This window comes from Pseudonaja textilis, chromosome 15 (genome assembly GCF_049901715.1).
Source record: "Pseudonaja textilis isolate UNSWEBS1 chromosome 15, rPseTex1.2, whole genome shotgun sequence".
NCBI classification, from domain to species: Eukaryota; Metazoa; Chordata; class Lepidosauria; order Squamata; family Elapidae; genus Pseudonaja; species Pseudonaja textilis.
The window spans coordinates 2,757,369-2,772,097 of record NC_142004.1 but is presented as its reverse complement, the minus strand read 5'-3'; the positions used below and the strand labels follow the sequence as shown (position 1 = coordinate 2,772,097).

General features: G+C 48.7%; 1 protein-coding gene across 37 annotated transcripts in view; it reads right to left on the bottom strand.

Moving 5' to 3' along the window:
- Positions 1-2,713: 2,713 nt before the first annotated feature.
- Positions 2,714-14,729, bottom strand: part of EWSR1 (EWS RNA binding protein 1) — a 24,042-nt gene continuing 12,026 nt past the window's right edge. For 8 of the 37 annotated variants that reach the window (XM_087913092.1, XM_087913100.1, XM_087913096.1 and 5 more), the window contains 11 exons: positions 13,923-14,106; positions 10,858-10,895; positions 10,173-10,205; positions 9,250-9,368; positions 8,792-8,921; positions 8,115-8,237; positions 7,848-8,013; positions 6,952-7,049; positions 6,811-6,873; positions 3,055-3,307; positions 2,714-2,951 (listed from right to left, as the gene is read on the bottom strand). In XM_087913092.1, coding sequence (XP_087769218.1) covers positions 2,912-2,951; positions 3,055-3,307; positions 6,811-6,873; positions 6,952-7,049; positions 7,848-8,013; positions 8,115-8,237; positions 8,792-8,921; positions 9,250-9,368; positions 10,173-10,205; positions 10,858-10,895; positions 13,923-14,106 — 1,247 coding nt within the window. In that variant the 3' untranslated portion in view covers positions 2,714-2,911. Of the gene's footprint in view, positions 2,952-3,054; positions 3,308-6,810; positions 6,874-6,951; positions 7,050-7,847; positions 8,014-8,114; positions 8,238-8,791; positions 8,922-9,249; positions 9,369-10,172; positions 10,206-10,857; positions 10,896-13,918; positions 14,107-14,729 lie in introns of those variants that run through there. The other 29 variants (XM_087913111.1, XM_087913116.1, XM_087913113.1 and 26 more) reach the window with 7 other exon arrangements.

The following is a 14,729-nucleotide window of genomic DNA, read 5'->3' as shown; positions in this document are numbered from 1 at the left end:
GTTCCACTGGGGCCAGGAACAGAGATCAGGAAAGCAAACAAGTGATAAACCATAAAACAATAGATGTAAAGTTTTCCTTTAAGCCCAAGTTGACTTCTGGTGATTCCTTGGACATGTCTATATAATTTTATTGGTGGGAATACAAAAGAAGGCTTATATAGCTACCTCCTCCTGACCATCGTTTATTTGGGTCTTTGAACAGCAAAACTTTGAGAGTGGGGGAAAAAAAACAACTCAAAGCCAAGAGGGGATAATTATAAGTTATTAAGATGGTTCCTAAAATATAAAAATTCAAGCTTGTGTGAATTGATTGCACTGTCTGGAAACTGTGAGAATATATCTTGCGATCTTTGGGAAGAAAAATATTTCATTTCTAAAAGGTCTTTTTCCATGCACAATCTGGGCTTTCCTGGAGTTTTACTTTCGCTTTTACACCTCGTTTTCTTGAATTCTGACCATCATTTTGGTCTGGCGATCCAACAGTGGGATTTTACGAGATTTAACGAGTTTCGTGTCTCTCCTCTCCGCTTGGTCGCTAGCGGAGTCATCATCTCACTGCAAAGTTTGAAAAATCGAAAACAAAAAATGGGATTAATGGACAAAAGCTGAGGGCAGGGAAGGGGGCAGCCCAGATTCAAAGGAAGCCCAGAAACTAGGAAATAATTTGGCAGCGACATTTCCACAAAAGCTCGAAACGCCGGAAAGTACATTTTCTAGCCCAAGGCTACAAGTCAAGCCACTCATTCATCCGTTGATGGGAGCTCCACGGGAGAGGCAGAGCTCAGTTTTCCCTGTTGCAAATAAATTATTCTTAATTTTATTAAAGAGAGCGAGGTTTATTTGCCTTTGATCAAAGGACTATCACGCCATGGATTTTGAAGCAGGAGTACTGAAAGACGTTGAACAATGGTGTTGGAGGAGACTCGCAAGAACACCGTGGACAACCAAGAAAATAATCCAATGGATCATCAAAGAAGTCTTTTCACTTGAAACACAAATGTCCAGCCTCAAAGGATCCCACTTTGGAACTACGATGGTGAAGATATAGCTCTCTGAAGATGTCCATAATGCTGGGAAGAGGTGGAAAGAGAACTACGATAGCAACTTCCAGTACTTGAGAAGGGGCTGCCCCGAAAAAGAGAGTCAAGCTATTCCCCAAAGCACCTGAAAAGCAGGACAAGAAGCAATGGGTGCAAACTAATCAAGGAGAGAAGCAACCTAGAACTAAGGAGGAATTTCCGGATAATGAGAAAAATTAACCGATGGAACAGAAGTTGCCTTCAGAAGTTGTGGCCGCTCCATCACTGCAGGCTTTTAAGAAAGGACTGGGCAGCCACTTGTCTGATATGAGATAGTCTCCTGCTTGAGCGGGGGGCTGGACTAAAAGACCTCCAAGGTCCCATCCGTTATTCTGTTATGCAGCCGAGGATGGTTTGATTTGGATTGGATGACCTCAGAGGGTTCTTCTAATCCCTAGGCTTGAATCCCTGGCTGTATTTGAGCAGAGATTCTGGCGCCAGGCTGAAATTCATCACCCTGGGGTGTTTTCCTCTTTCGTTTTGTTCTTCCAAATATTACACGTTGCAGACTTTCCGATCCGGCATCTGGAAACTGTTGGCTCCTTTTATTCAAGGCAGCCTCTGTCTTTACACATCTGGCAGCGGAAACATTTTAACTTTATTATGTTTCAAAGGAGAGGAAGGGAGGATATACAGGGCAGCGATAGCTTGGGAAGTGCTGCCATCTGCTGCAGAGAGGCGGCTTCTCCAATTGTGGGAAGGGCTCCCACCAGAGATTCGATGTGCAACTCCCCATCCCGATGACCTTCCTTGAAAACGCCATATTGGCTGGGGAATTCTGGGAGTTGAAGTCCCCAGGACGTTAACAATGGCTGTTGGGAAGCATTGTCGGGGGAAGGTAGTCCTCGACTTACAACAGTTCATTCAGTGACCGAACTTACAACGGAAACGAGAACCGTTTTTCAGACTTACCACCTTTCCAGCATCTCTGGGATCCAAATTCAGACGTTTCGACAACAGACTCGCATTTATGACCGTTGCAGTGCCCCGAGGTCATGGGATTCCCCTTTTGAGAGCATCTCACACGCAAACAAGATGGCCAGAGTCACTTCAGGACCGTGTGACTGGCTTAATGAGGGCAGTGATTCCCTTAACCAACGGTGGCAAGGAAGGTCGTACAATGGGACGAAACTCACTTTAACACAGGATTAGTCCCTTTTTTAAGCACAGAAAATTTGGACTCGGTTGTGGCTTTAAGTCAAGAACGGCCTGTAAGTGCAGTTTATTCTTGCGGGCGGGGAAGGAGATCCAGGCCGTGGGTCATTTTCCAGGGAGGAAGTTGCAAAACGCCAGCCGCCACCCCCATGTCTTCCTGAGAACCCAAAGAGATTCTCACGATCCTACCAGAGCTTGTGTTGAAGACATGCTGCAAAAGTGTTGCATTCACAAACATATGGAAGTTTATTTAAGAAAATAAAAATGAAAATGAAAACATCACAACCACGAACATTGGTTACATTAAATTTCCATCCTCCTGACACCTCCAAAAACAATTTTAACTGGGCATGCTCATGACAACTTTGCTTTAAAAAAACAAACAAAAAAAAAATGAGTTTTTAATTAAACCGCCACATTTCATTTTGTTCTGGCTTTTTGTTTTTAAAGGGAAAAGAATAAAGAATAACTCGGCACGCTCCCATTTAACTTTTGTTTTAATGTTTCTCCACAAACAGTGAAAAATACTAAGTACAGACAAGGAATCATCATAATGTTGGAGCCAACATTATAAATATGGAATTATAAATTTAAAACATTTTTCTGGTTTAAAAAATAAATCTGGTAGTAAATGCAGTCCAGCAAGGAAAAAAAGAGGGGGAAGAGTCCCTGGCCGCTTAATAGGGCCGGTCTCTGCGGTCCTGACGGTGCTCCCCCCTGGGAAAGAGAAGGAATCGGGTCAGAACAGGAGCAGCTCTCGGGCCCCCCCCCGCAAACCCCCTCCTTTCCCTTCTCCGCCACCCCAAATTCCCGGACCTACTTGTCCATCTTCCCTGGTCCTCCGCGCCTGCTGCCTCGGCCTCCTAGCTGCTCCATAAGAGGTCCAGGCGGGCCCCCGGGGCCTCCTCGCCGGCCCCCTCCGAAGCCCCCTCGGTCCATGCCACGGCCTCCTCGGAACCCGCCTCGGTCTCCACCACGGCCGCCGCGAAACATCCCTCCGGGCCCACCGCGGTCCATCAGCCCTCCTCGGCCTCCTCTCATGCCGCTAGGGCCCCCCCGGCCGCGATCGCCACCTATAAGGAAGGAAAGGCAGCGGGGTTCAAGTCGAAGCCAGGCCTCCACCCCACCCGCGAGGCAGGCGACACTCAGGCGGCCCTCTCGGAAGCACCCCACGGTGGGCTCGGTTACCTGCGGCACGTACATCCCCGGGCCGAGCCACTCGGGAAAGCGTGAGAAATGAGGGCGCGCGCTTTAAATTGCCCAAGAGTGTCCCCCGCTCCCCCTCCCAAAGAACAGGATCCGTCCGTCGCTTGTCAACGGGGCGGAAGTGGGTGTGGACAGAGCAGCAAGCAAAGGCCCAAACACCCCCAGAGGGTCCTCTATGGTTAATTCTCTCTCTCTCTCTCACACACACACACAGTTTCGCTACATCCAAAGAGTGAACCCAAGTTTGGGTGCAGTCGCCCCTTTTCAAGCTATGTCGAGAGCAGGGCTGGGATCCGACCGGCATTAACAACTGGTTTGGGGAGCGCATACGCTACCGGCTCCAGCATCTACCTTCTCCAGCTGACGAGCGGCACTCAGCTGCGCAAAGCAGCTGAGGGGGGAAAACGCAACCTAGGTGGCGGGGTGGGCCAAACAGTAGACCAAAACCTCGTCCCAGCAAACCTGTTCGGTGTCAGCTGCTCTTCGGAGCTACCTGTTCTATAGAACCGAACCGAACCGAACCGAACCAGTAGATCTCCACCCCTAGCCGAGAGGTTGTGAGGATGGCTTTCCAGGCGAGGGCATTAAAAAGGTTTGCACGGTGCGATCTGCGTGCTTTAAAAAGACTGGAAATCGGGCGATCGGGTTTTCCTTCGAATCTAAAACAGTGGTTGGTTGGTTTTCCCAAACTAAGCAGCTTTAAGGTACGTGGACTTCGGAGCCCAGAATTCCAAAACCAACCTAAGCGGTTGGAGGGAATGAACTCTTGAGAGCTGGAAGGGCACTTGTCAGATCCATGTATCTGTCCTTTCTTCAGTGGAAGAAGGAGGGAGAGAGAGACTGATAAAGAAATCCTTTCTTGATGTAACCTGAATATATTTAATCTTATATCGAATTTGTATAACCCACACACGATACAATGGAGGGGGGAAAAAAGCCAGATGGCCAGAACCTATCACCTCTGAGCGGCACAGCCAGGAGATGAGAAGATCATAAAAATCCCACAGTGAGACGTGTCCTGGGAATCTCTGGAAAAGTTCTAAAAGGGGTGGGGGAAATTAGGTATGCCCTGGGAAACTGTGAAAAGATCGAAGGGGTGGGGTGGGGTAATTAACATACTGGCTTTTGTTTCACTAAATACACATCGAGATAAGGGGAGGGGTTCTAAACTCCTTTATCTACCCCTGTATGCCGGAGGGACCTCAGGCGCTGCTTTAAACTCCTCCACGAATGGTCTCGTCTCCGTAAAGGATTCCTTTGGATACGTTTGGTTTTCAGAAGTTCACTCTTGTTCATTGAATGGGAAAAAATTCGGCAGACTGATAGCACGCCTCTCAAAAGAAGCTGCCCCGTTTGAAACGCGCTGCTCTAGAAGGAAGGCCGTTTGGGTTTTTTTTTTTAAACAAGAGGCACGGGGCTCTGTGGTCTGCAGAGCCTCAAAAGAGAAGTCGGCAAGTGGTGGCGCAGCTCATGGCATCCCCTGACCCATTTCCGGGGCAAAGGGGGCAGTTTGCTCCGCTCGGCCGGGGACAAAGAAATGGGGGCAGGCATTTTCATCAGAGCGGAGGATTTTGGGGGGGGGGGAGAGATGGGAGGTTGCTTCATACACAGGGAAGTGGCGAGGACCACGATGGAGGGCATGTTACATGCAAGTGGAACCGGGGGCTTGCCCGATTAAAGTACTAGTGCACGAAGGACCGAAATACTCTCGTCACCACCACCACCACCACCACGCTATCCGAGAGATCTTGCAAAGGCCCAGGTCAAAATATCTAGCATTTAAGGCATCAGTTGCTCTAGACAAACCGACATCCAGGATGCTGCTGGGCCTTTTTTAAGCCTAACACTTAAAGAGAGTTCAGAGGCAACTTGGAGCTGACCCCCGGGGCCTGGTCGATCGAGGCAGACTGTGCCCAGCACCCAACTGACTTGCCTTCCCCACCTCCAAGGAATCTTTTAACACTGAAGAGGGAGGAAAAACTGGAAAGTCACACGTATCTTTCAGGCAAGGTTTGCCAGGAAGCAAAAACAGGGCAGTGAGTAAAGTGTCTCCCCAATTTAAAAAAAATATCCTTTTAATTCCTCCAGCCCTAAACGGGGCCTTTGTAAGCAGCTTGCAACTAAGAGGGGACGGCCACGTGGCTGCCTGAACAGGCTCCTAACCAGGCTACAAAAGGCTACAAGGTCATTGCAAAAAAACCGGACCCCGTCCCACCAGCAAGGCTGGGTCTGGAAGCTGTAATCAAGGCGGTCCTTGACTTGCAACGGTCATTGGGGCTGGGGCTGAAAAACAGCTGCTATCCCAGGGAGGAACTCTCTTGAATTCTACTGCATAGGGCAATCTGGACGCAATTATCAGGGGGTCTTTCAAGGGGAAGGTTGCGCGTTTGGGTTTTGTCTTTATAGTCATCGTGTGCACTGAAGATGGCATGTAATCCTGTAACGACAATAAAGTCAACTCACTTCCCTGGCTAAGCAAGGTGCTGTTAAGTGGGCATTGTGCCTGGTTAAGGCCACAGGCGGTTCAGTGAATTGATGTGGTTAGGAGAAGCACAGTGGTCATTAAGCAAACCCAGCTTCCCTTGTGCTTGTAGGCTTCACCCTCCTGGAAAGATCACAAGCGATCACCTTAGGACCCCTCCCACCTGCCCAGGATGCAGCTGCGACCACCGTAAATCAATCCGGTTGTCAAGGGCCTCCACAGACCTAAATCACGTGACTATACGGAAGACTACAATACAGTTAAGTGGGAGGACCCCTCGTCTGGCTGAGGAATTCTGGGAGTTGGAAGTCCAGAAGCTGGCCAGGTTGGAGACAACCCCCTCTGCCTTGCAATGAGCCGTGGTGGTGCAGGGGTGAAGAGTGCAGTGCTGCGGGCTACTTCTGCTGACTGCCAGGAGTTTGGCAGTTCCACCCTGACCGGCTCAAGGTTGACTCAGCCTTCCGAGGTCGGTGAAATGAGGACCCCCCAGATTGTTGGGGGGGGGGGGCAAGAGGCTGACACTGTAAACTGCTTAGAGAGGGCGGTAAAACGGTAAGTCTATTGCTAGAAGGGGTCTTAAATCAGAAGCCACAGAGACAGATTGTTGGCACAAGAGACGGGAAGCCACGGAGGGCTCTTCCGGGCCCCGCAGAACCTGGCGTAGCTCTTGCGGAAGAACCCACACACACACATATACCCTTCCCAAAATGACGGAGCACCTTCCTCTCTACCTGGGCTCTCCTGTCCGAGCGTGCGCCCAGGGGTCGGGGCTTCCAACTGCCTGGCTCCTGCCCTACACTGCGTGTGTGGAACCAACGCCTCCTTGACTCTTCTAGAAGCGCATACACAAACGAAGGAAAAACATACCACCTGTACAAGTACCCTTACCACTATTGGTCCCGTATATGAGCCCTCTAAGTGGCAGCGGCTTCCCAAGCAAGAATCCAGGACCTTGTGAATATCACATAAGCAGAGATCAGTGTCAAATATTCCGACTCCCGCCCCAGCTCGCAGACAGTAGGGGCATACCTGGGGGTGGGAAAGGCGGTGGGAGGAAGCCTTCGGGCTTTGGAGCCTTGCACTGGTTGCACTCGGTTCTCCAGGCAAAATTCTGGTTTCCACAGCCCCTAGAAAGAACCAGGGTTCCATTAGGAGGGAGGGAGGGAGGGAGGGAGGGAGGGAGGGAGACAACGGGTTGCTGTTGGGTGGCTGGCCTGATCCAGACCACCGAAGCCCCCAAGAGCAAAGGATGAGCAGGGCTCCTCCCCTCATCTTTGCAGGAGAGCCGCTGCAGAGGACGTACCACACCCTTTGCTCTTCTCTAGGAAAGCAGATTGGGGGGGGGGACGACGCTAGGGGCTTGTGCAGGTAAGACAGGTGACCGTGAACAGCAGGTAGTCCTCGACTTAAAAAGACCACAACGGAGCCCACAAATTTCTGCTGTTAAGGGGAACTCCCGTTAGGTGAAGGCTGACCCCTTTGTCGACCTTTCTCGCCACCCTTAACAGTCATTAAATTAGTATCAGGGTTGTTCAGTGGAACTGGCTTCATTTGACTTTTGCTTGTCGCAGAAAGGGGGTCGTGCGACAGCACAACCGTCATAAAGACGAGTCGGTTGCCAAGAATGCAAATTTCAGTCCCGTGACCATGGGGGACGCTGCAACGGACGCAAGTGGGGGAAAACGGTCCTCCCCCCCCCCCAGTGCTGTCGTCACTTTGGACAGTCACTAAACGAACCCCTTGTTAAGTCGAGGACTACCTGTATATTCCGCCCAGGTGGAAAAGGGGGGCGACAAATATACCATACGGAGATCAATGATCCTGAAGGAGGGCTCCCGCTTTTATTCTCGCCCTTTTCCAATAGGGAAACAGCCCCACAGACTGAAGTCACCGCGCTTGGGAGGAAAGAGCCGGCAGGGACTTACGGGTTCGGGCACTGCCAATCTCCAGCTCGGTGCTGGACGTTTCCACCCCCGGAAGGGTTTCCTCGGGATCCTCGGGGTCCTCTCGGGGCAAAGCCACCGCCCCGGTCACCACCTCGGCTGCCCATACGACCCATGGGTCCACCAGGGCCACCTGGGCCTCCTGGACCTGGAAAGAGAACCGCTGGTGAGTGCAAGGACACTCCCCACCCCACCCACGGTGGGGCATCACATGATGGCTTTGTGTTTTGCCCGGTGCCCCAAGGTTACCTCCACGGAGAGGGGGAGGCATGCCCCGCGGTTCCCGGGGCAACATTCCTCCTCGCATGCTGTTCAGGGGCAGCTTCTTCCGAGTCATGGAGACCTTGAGTTTGCTTCCTTGAAACTCCTTCCCTGAAACGAAGCAGAAAACGTTCTTGTGGGTCATCAAAGCCACAACCCAGGTGGCTGGCGAGGAGGAGGAGGAAGAGGAGGAGGCCTGAGCTATTCAAATTTAAGGCAGGTTTATCCTGGAGGAGGATAAAGGAAGGTGTAAAAAGTCTGAATTGGCCTGAGCTTGTCTCTTCCTCAACTGAGGAAAGAAAACAGGGAAAGGAGGAGTCCTCCACTTAGCTGACCTAGGCCAGAAGTTTCCAATCCTTCCCCAAGGTGGAAGAAAGTATGATTAGATTTGGCAAAGCTAAACGAGAGAGAGAGAGAGAGAGAGAGAGAGAGAGAGAGAGAGAGAGAGAGGAGGATAGGCAGCTCTCAACACCATTACATTAATGTAGCCATTTCTGAGGCTTCAGCAGATCTCTTCATCTCATAGCCTTTTGGTCAAGGTGGAATTGTTCACACCTCCGACTGCCCGTTCACAGAAATCAAAGCACAGCCCAAGCCTTGCAGCTGAATCTCTGCAAACTCCGATTAAACCCTTCGGAGCGACAGGCGTGTTGTAACTCACTCACCATCAAGCCAGTCTATGGCTGCTTTGGCAGTGGGTGGGTCATCATAGCAGACAGTTGCATCTCCTTTGGGCTTCCCAGTATCTTTGTCAAGATAGATTGTTATCATGGGTTGTCCAGTTCTTTTGTTCATCTGGGGGAATGAAGTTGGGGAAAAGAACATTTTTACAGTGAATTTCAGTTGCAAATTAAGACCAACGGAATGATGTCGGGGGCGTGCGGAAGACTTTAATCTGAAACCCATTGAATCCCAACAGTGTGGCCTATCTATCTAGCACATCGCAACAAGCTCCGATTTTTAAGTAAAGTGTCCACAAACGGGCATCATTTCGACATTTTTAGTGGAAAGCGATCCTGGCTCAAGTAAATAACTTGGGGAAACGGAGAAGCAAGGAAGCCAGGACTTCCCCGACTGACGCCTCCGAGCTCCAAGTATCTCAAAGCATCATGTTGATATTCACCTTAACAATGCCACACTGTTTGAAGAAGTCAGTCAGCTCCTCTAGAGTCACATTGTCGGTCAGGCCCTGTACGTACACGGAACTGTTATCAAGGTCATCATCCAGGTCTAGAGGTGGGCCTGTAAACACAAATCATGGGTCACCCCAAATATCTACGCCACCCTGTCTTCAGAATGACTGGATGTTACTTCCTGCTTTTCCAAGGACCTGTTCCTGGGCAACCCTTTCCATCCATTTTTAAACCCAGGGTTACTGTATTAAAGTTGCTACTCTGATTTATAGGAGCCAAAGAGGCTATACAAGGAGACCCAAGGATCGATCGATCTACCTACCTACCTACCTTTATCTATACCTACCTACATCCATCTACCTCTATCTGCCATATCTATCTACTGTATCTACCTTTCTATACCTACCTACCTATCCACCCACCAACCTACATCCACCCACCTCTCTCTGCTATCTATCTACCGCATCTATCTACTGCAAAATAGCACGGCTGCTTAATCTAACTTCAGCCAGCAGGGTGCAAGTCAGGTGCAAGTACAGAGCAAGTAAACACACGAAGACAGAGAGCACTTTTTGCAGGAATTTGGTGCAGGCTCTCTAAAACAGTGGCCCCCAACCATTTGGGCGCCAGGGACCGGTTCCGTGGAGGTTTCTCCATGGACCCGGCGGGGATGCGTGGTTTCGTGTGCCGCCTGCATCCCCACGGATGAGGCTTTGCTTGTTTTCATGGCCCCGGTTTCTGGCACGTTGCCTTTCTGGTGCCATTCCACGGCCCGGAGACCCCTGGCACTAAAAGAGACCCAACTGCTTTCCAGGATGCAGATGGGAGAGGGGGAGCTGCTTTGCGGAGGGTACCCCCATGATGGCAGAGGAACCTCTTGGGACATTTTAAGCAGTGACCTCAGCGGAGTTACCTAAATCGAGATCTGGCACGTCATCCATGTGTCCTGTCGTCCGGGAGGAGGGGAAAAAGAAACCACAGAAGCCATTGTTAGTGCCTGCCTTGCCAGCTCTGCTACCAACAAAACACACAACTACCTATTTACAACCGCGATTAGATGGCGTTGGGTTAAAACTTGAATTGACCGCACTGCAAAAAAACAAAAAAAAAAACCATTTTGCAATGCAACACCCTTTTATGCTTTTTTTTTTTTTGCGGCTTGCAAGTTTTAGCAGCCTTCTAAAACCATCACCTGGTATTATTACACACACGGTGGCTCAAAGGGGGCGGGGCAGGGGCCTTTTTCCCAGGTCAAATCAGTGTTGCCAAGTTTACCAAGGTTACTACTTATTAAAACGCCAAAAGCCTCTGAAAAAAAGTGGATTTCCTTCCCCAATTAGTTTCTCTCGACACCTCATCAACCCTTCGTTTTTAATACCCTTTTGTTCTGTCACCGTAGGTTAAAACCTTCTAAAGACCCATTAAGGCATTGCCGGCAGTACCCATTAAAAGTTCTGTTTGCATAGGGCATTTTTTCACCATTCAGGAAGCTAACAAAATATGATGTTATTATTATTTTAATTTTTTTTTCTGGCTGCGTTTTTTTAAAAATTATTTTTTTTTAAAACACGATCCCATTGTAATGCTCAAAAACTTACCACCAGGCTTACTGAAGCCACCTCGCTCTCCAGCGCTGCTGGGGGGATAAACGAAGAAATGAAGGCCTTCCCTTTAAAAAAGCCAGTCCCGTTTGGAGCCACTGGGGCTCACTGGGAGAAGGGCACTGGCTAACATATCCAAAACATTGCATCTGTCTGTCTGTCTGTCTGTCTCTGTCATCTCGTCACTAGGCCTTTCTTCAGGGCAGCTTGTTCAAATCTCCTTTACACACGTTAACACACACCTTTGGTTTTGTCTGGGGCTGGACACACCACATTTTGAGCAGTGGGACTGTTCCACGGCTAATGACGTTAACCATGCAATACTTGGCTTACCGGCAGGAAGCAGAAACGATTGGGGGCGGGGGGGGAATCTTTTTTCATTCATTTTTTTCTTCCCCCTTTCTTTTTTAAAATATACTTGCGTACAGACACATTGCGATAGTTCTCTCATCAACTCCCTCCTTGTTTTGCAAATGTAAAGTTGCATCCTCAGCCTCTTTGCAAGAGGGAGAATAATCCAAATTCCTGGATGGAAAACCTTTTAACATTAACAGTTGCAAAAAAAAAGAAAAAAAGAAAGAAAAAGAAAAAGAAAAAAAAAGACAGCAAACCCTAGAATACAATGCAGCTGACAAGTCATTAAACCATACATTCAGTACTGGATTTTAACAGTCTCTGTGAAAGGAGGTCTTACAAGAATACACCATATTCTGAGGTCTCAGGATGCAACTTTGCGTATCACAACTCTATGAAGATCCGGATCTGTGTTTTTAGTGCAGGGCGTTAGAATCATGAAATACAATTTGTGGGCAAATAGAGCCTCATTTATGAAGTAGGGCGATTATTATTTTGAAAACTACCAAGAATGTGAATTTAAGAAAAAAGGAGGGAGAAGAACAGTTCACGGTTAGCAAGTATTGCATCATTAACCCATAAACGATTTAATAAACACAATTCAAAGCTGATGCATGCAGCTTTTCTTCGTTCCCAAAGTATACACCATATATGTAATCCTTCCCTTTTTAACAGATGTTTTACACTTTTAATTTTACACAATTCTAAAGTTATCACACCTCCCCTCTAAGTTTCATTACCAAACATGAAATACTATATGCAGTTACCAAAGTTACAGAAGGTTTTCCATTTATACAATTGTACACATTTGGTTTAAAAATATTCTAGGTGTATATATATATAAATATATATGTATATTTTTTTTTTCCTCTCCATATGGACACCGTGTCTAGTCCCACTTTTCATTATGCTGCCGGCTGAGTACTGAATACGGGTACTTTTTAAGTATTGAAGTGTATACAAGGATCTCACTTTGTAACCTGTAGCATATAAATGCGACAAAGCATGTTAAAAAGTTTCCACGTTTAACAGCCAGTGAAAATATAAAAATACTGAGGCAGTGAAAAAAAAAGGGCATCATGTTAAGAACATCGGGCTCCTTACCTTGCAGGATAGAGACTGAAATGCATCACCACACCGGGAGCCAGGGACCCCTCACCAACCCTGGGGCTGACATCACCAGGCCAGTTTTGAGGTGCGATTTTCCTACTGCCAATAGCAAGAGCAACCCCCTCCCTTTCCAATTTTCCATTTTTTAAGTGGCCTTTTGGGGCACCTGTTATGAATCTGAAGACACTGGGATGCCCTGTGGTTAAAAGAGGCTAGAGGTGAGTTCGAGATTTAAAAGAAAAGCGGGGAAGGGAAGGAGAGAGATGTGGTGATGGCCATTTCAAGTGTCTACGTCTTTAAATTTTTTAAAACACATCTAGGAACACCTAACAAACGAAAATCGTTTTTACATATAAAACTACGGAGCCCTGTTCCATTCAAGCCAGTCCCAAAGGGTTACTTCTTCAGCATGGTTAAGGGTCATTAAATGAACTGGTTACGAAGTCATAAAATCAAGCGAATTGACTGACTGAGCAATAAAGATTTCAAACCATTTGGACTCATCGGTGCTTCAACTATGCAGAGGGGCGCTTTGGTTGATGCGCATCACATTAGGAGTGATGGAACTGCTGGAACCTTTTTCCTTCCCGCCCCCACCCATCCCTTAAGCCAATCGGTTTGCCGAGTGGACCCTCTGCGTAGCATGGCATACGTGGGTAGAACACACACACACACAAACACACAACAGCACCTTCGGTTATCAAAAGACCCTCGATTGGCCTTGTCTTTTTTAAAAAAAAAAAAAAAAAACCTTAAATCAATCAATCAACGGGCAACAAGAACGGACGGAACCAGCTTTTCAAATCAGACCCCGCCATCCCTGGGAATGGCCGGACTGATTTAGGGATACCTCAAAAGCTCCTTTGGGGGAGGCTTCCCTCGAAACCTCTCAAGTTGGGCTTACTTTGTGACTGCTGGCTTAAGGGCGTGGCTGGGTCTTCTCGCCAGAGCCTGGCTGGCAGGCAGGCAGGCAAGAGCCACACCGGAGCCATTTGTGGGGGGCTTGAGAAAGTGGCCGAGGCTTCCTCGCATCTCTGCCACGAACTCAAGGAGCAACTTGCCAAGAGCAAAGAGAAACAGAACAAGGAAAGGCTTTATACCTAAAAAAACTAAGCAGTGGGGGCAGGGGGGGTGGGAAGGGGGGCACCTCACAGTAGATATACCTGAAACAGCAAAACAAAAACCAGCCAGGAGGAGCAAAGGCATAATAATATGCAGATCCCTCGGAAAGGGAGGGGGGGGGGGAAAGTATGTGTGTGTTCAACCCACGGAGGAGACACCCCCCAGTTCTGTGTGGAAGGCAGCTGAAAGTTTCATGAATTTAGACACCCAAATCCCCCTCGTGACCCGGCTCCCATCGCTGCAGGGAAAATACATCCTGCGCCTGGTTTCCCCTTAAGGAGATTGTTCCATGGATTAATTAGCTACTTGCTATTAATAACAACTCCTCCTCCATGGAAGGAAGGAAGGAAGGAAAAAAAAAAAAAGGCCATTTGCTCTGGCCCCTTTCAGCCCTTCCCTTCTTGCAGCCACACACCCTACAGGGTTTAAAATCAAATTAATGAGAGGAAGGAAGGAAGAAAAAGGTTTACTCTTACCCCATTCCGCCGCGGCCGCCTCCTCCCCGCCCACCTCTGCTCACGCCTCCACGATCAAATCCCCCTCTTCCCCTTCCCCTGTTTTCAGGGCCGCTCAAGCTCCGGCTTTCTCCTGGGCCAGAAAAGCCTGCAGAGTCTTGGCCATACACACCCATGTTGCTGGGATGGTCTTGGCGGAATGAACCTAAGGAACAATTCACACAGCGTTAAGGACGCGGGCTGCAGGCCCCGGCAAGACCACCAAGACGGCCGCGGAAAGGAGGAGGAGGAGGAGGAACCTGCAAAACTCTACCGGATGGCTTGGCCAACAACCCCATTAAAGAAGCATCCCTTTTCGCTACTACAGGGAGTAAGTTCAAACGAAGCAAGAGACGGCTTTTCTTTTTTTTCCCCGCTGGCTCCTGCAAGGGGCAGAAACTCCAGAGAACACAGGGAGTTTCCTGGATCGCTGAGACCAAACCTCTAGCAGAAACCTTAAAAGCTTTCTAAAATGTTTCTCTTATCGGTGAGCCTAAACAACTGAAACGCTGGATTTAAAAGAGATTCAACGTTGGATCTGGCAGGAGAACTAGAGATCTCTTTAGGAGAGAAACGAAATGTTCAGAATGAACCATAGATGAAACAGTACAGGTAGTCCTTGACTTGCAACCGTTCGTTTTAATGCTTTAAGTCGTTGGAAGGCACTGAAGAAAAGCGACGGAAGGCTGCTTTTCACACTTATGACAGTTTCCAGCATCCCCAGGGTCACGTGATCAAAATTTGGAGGAGGCTTGGCAACTGGCATGTACTTATGATGGTCACGTGATT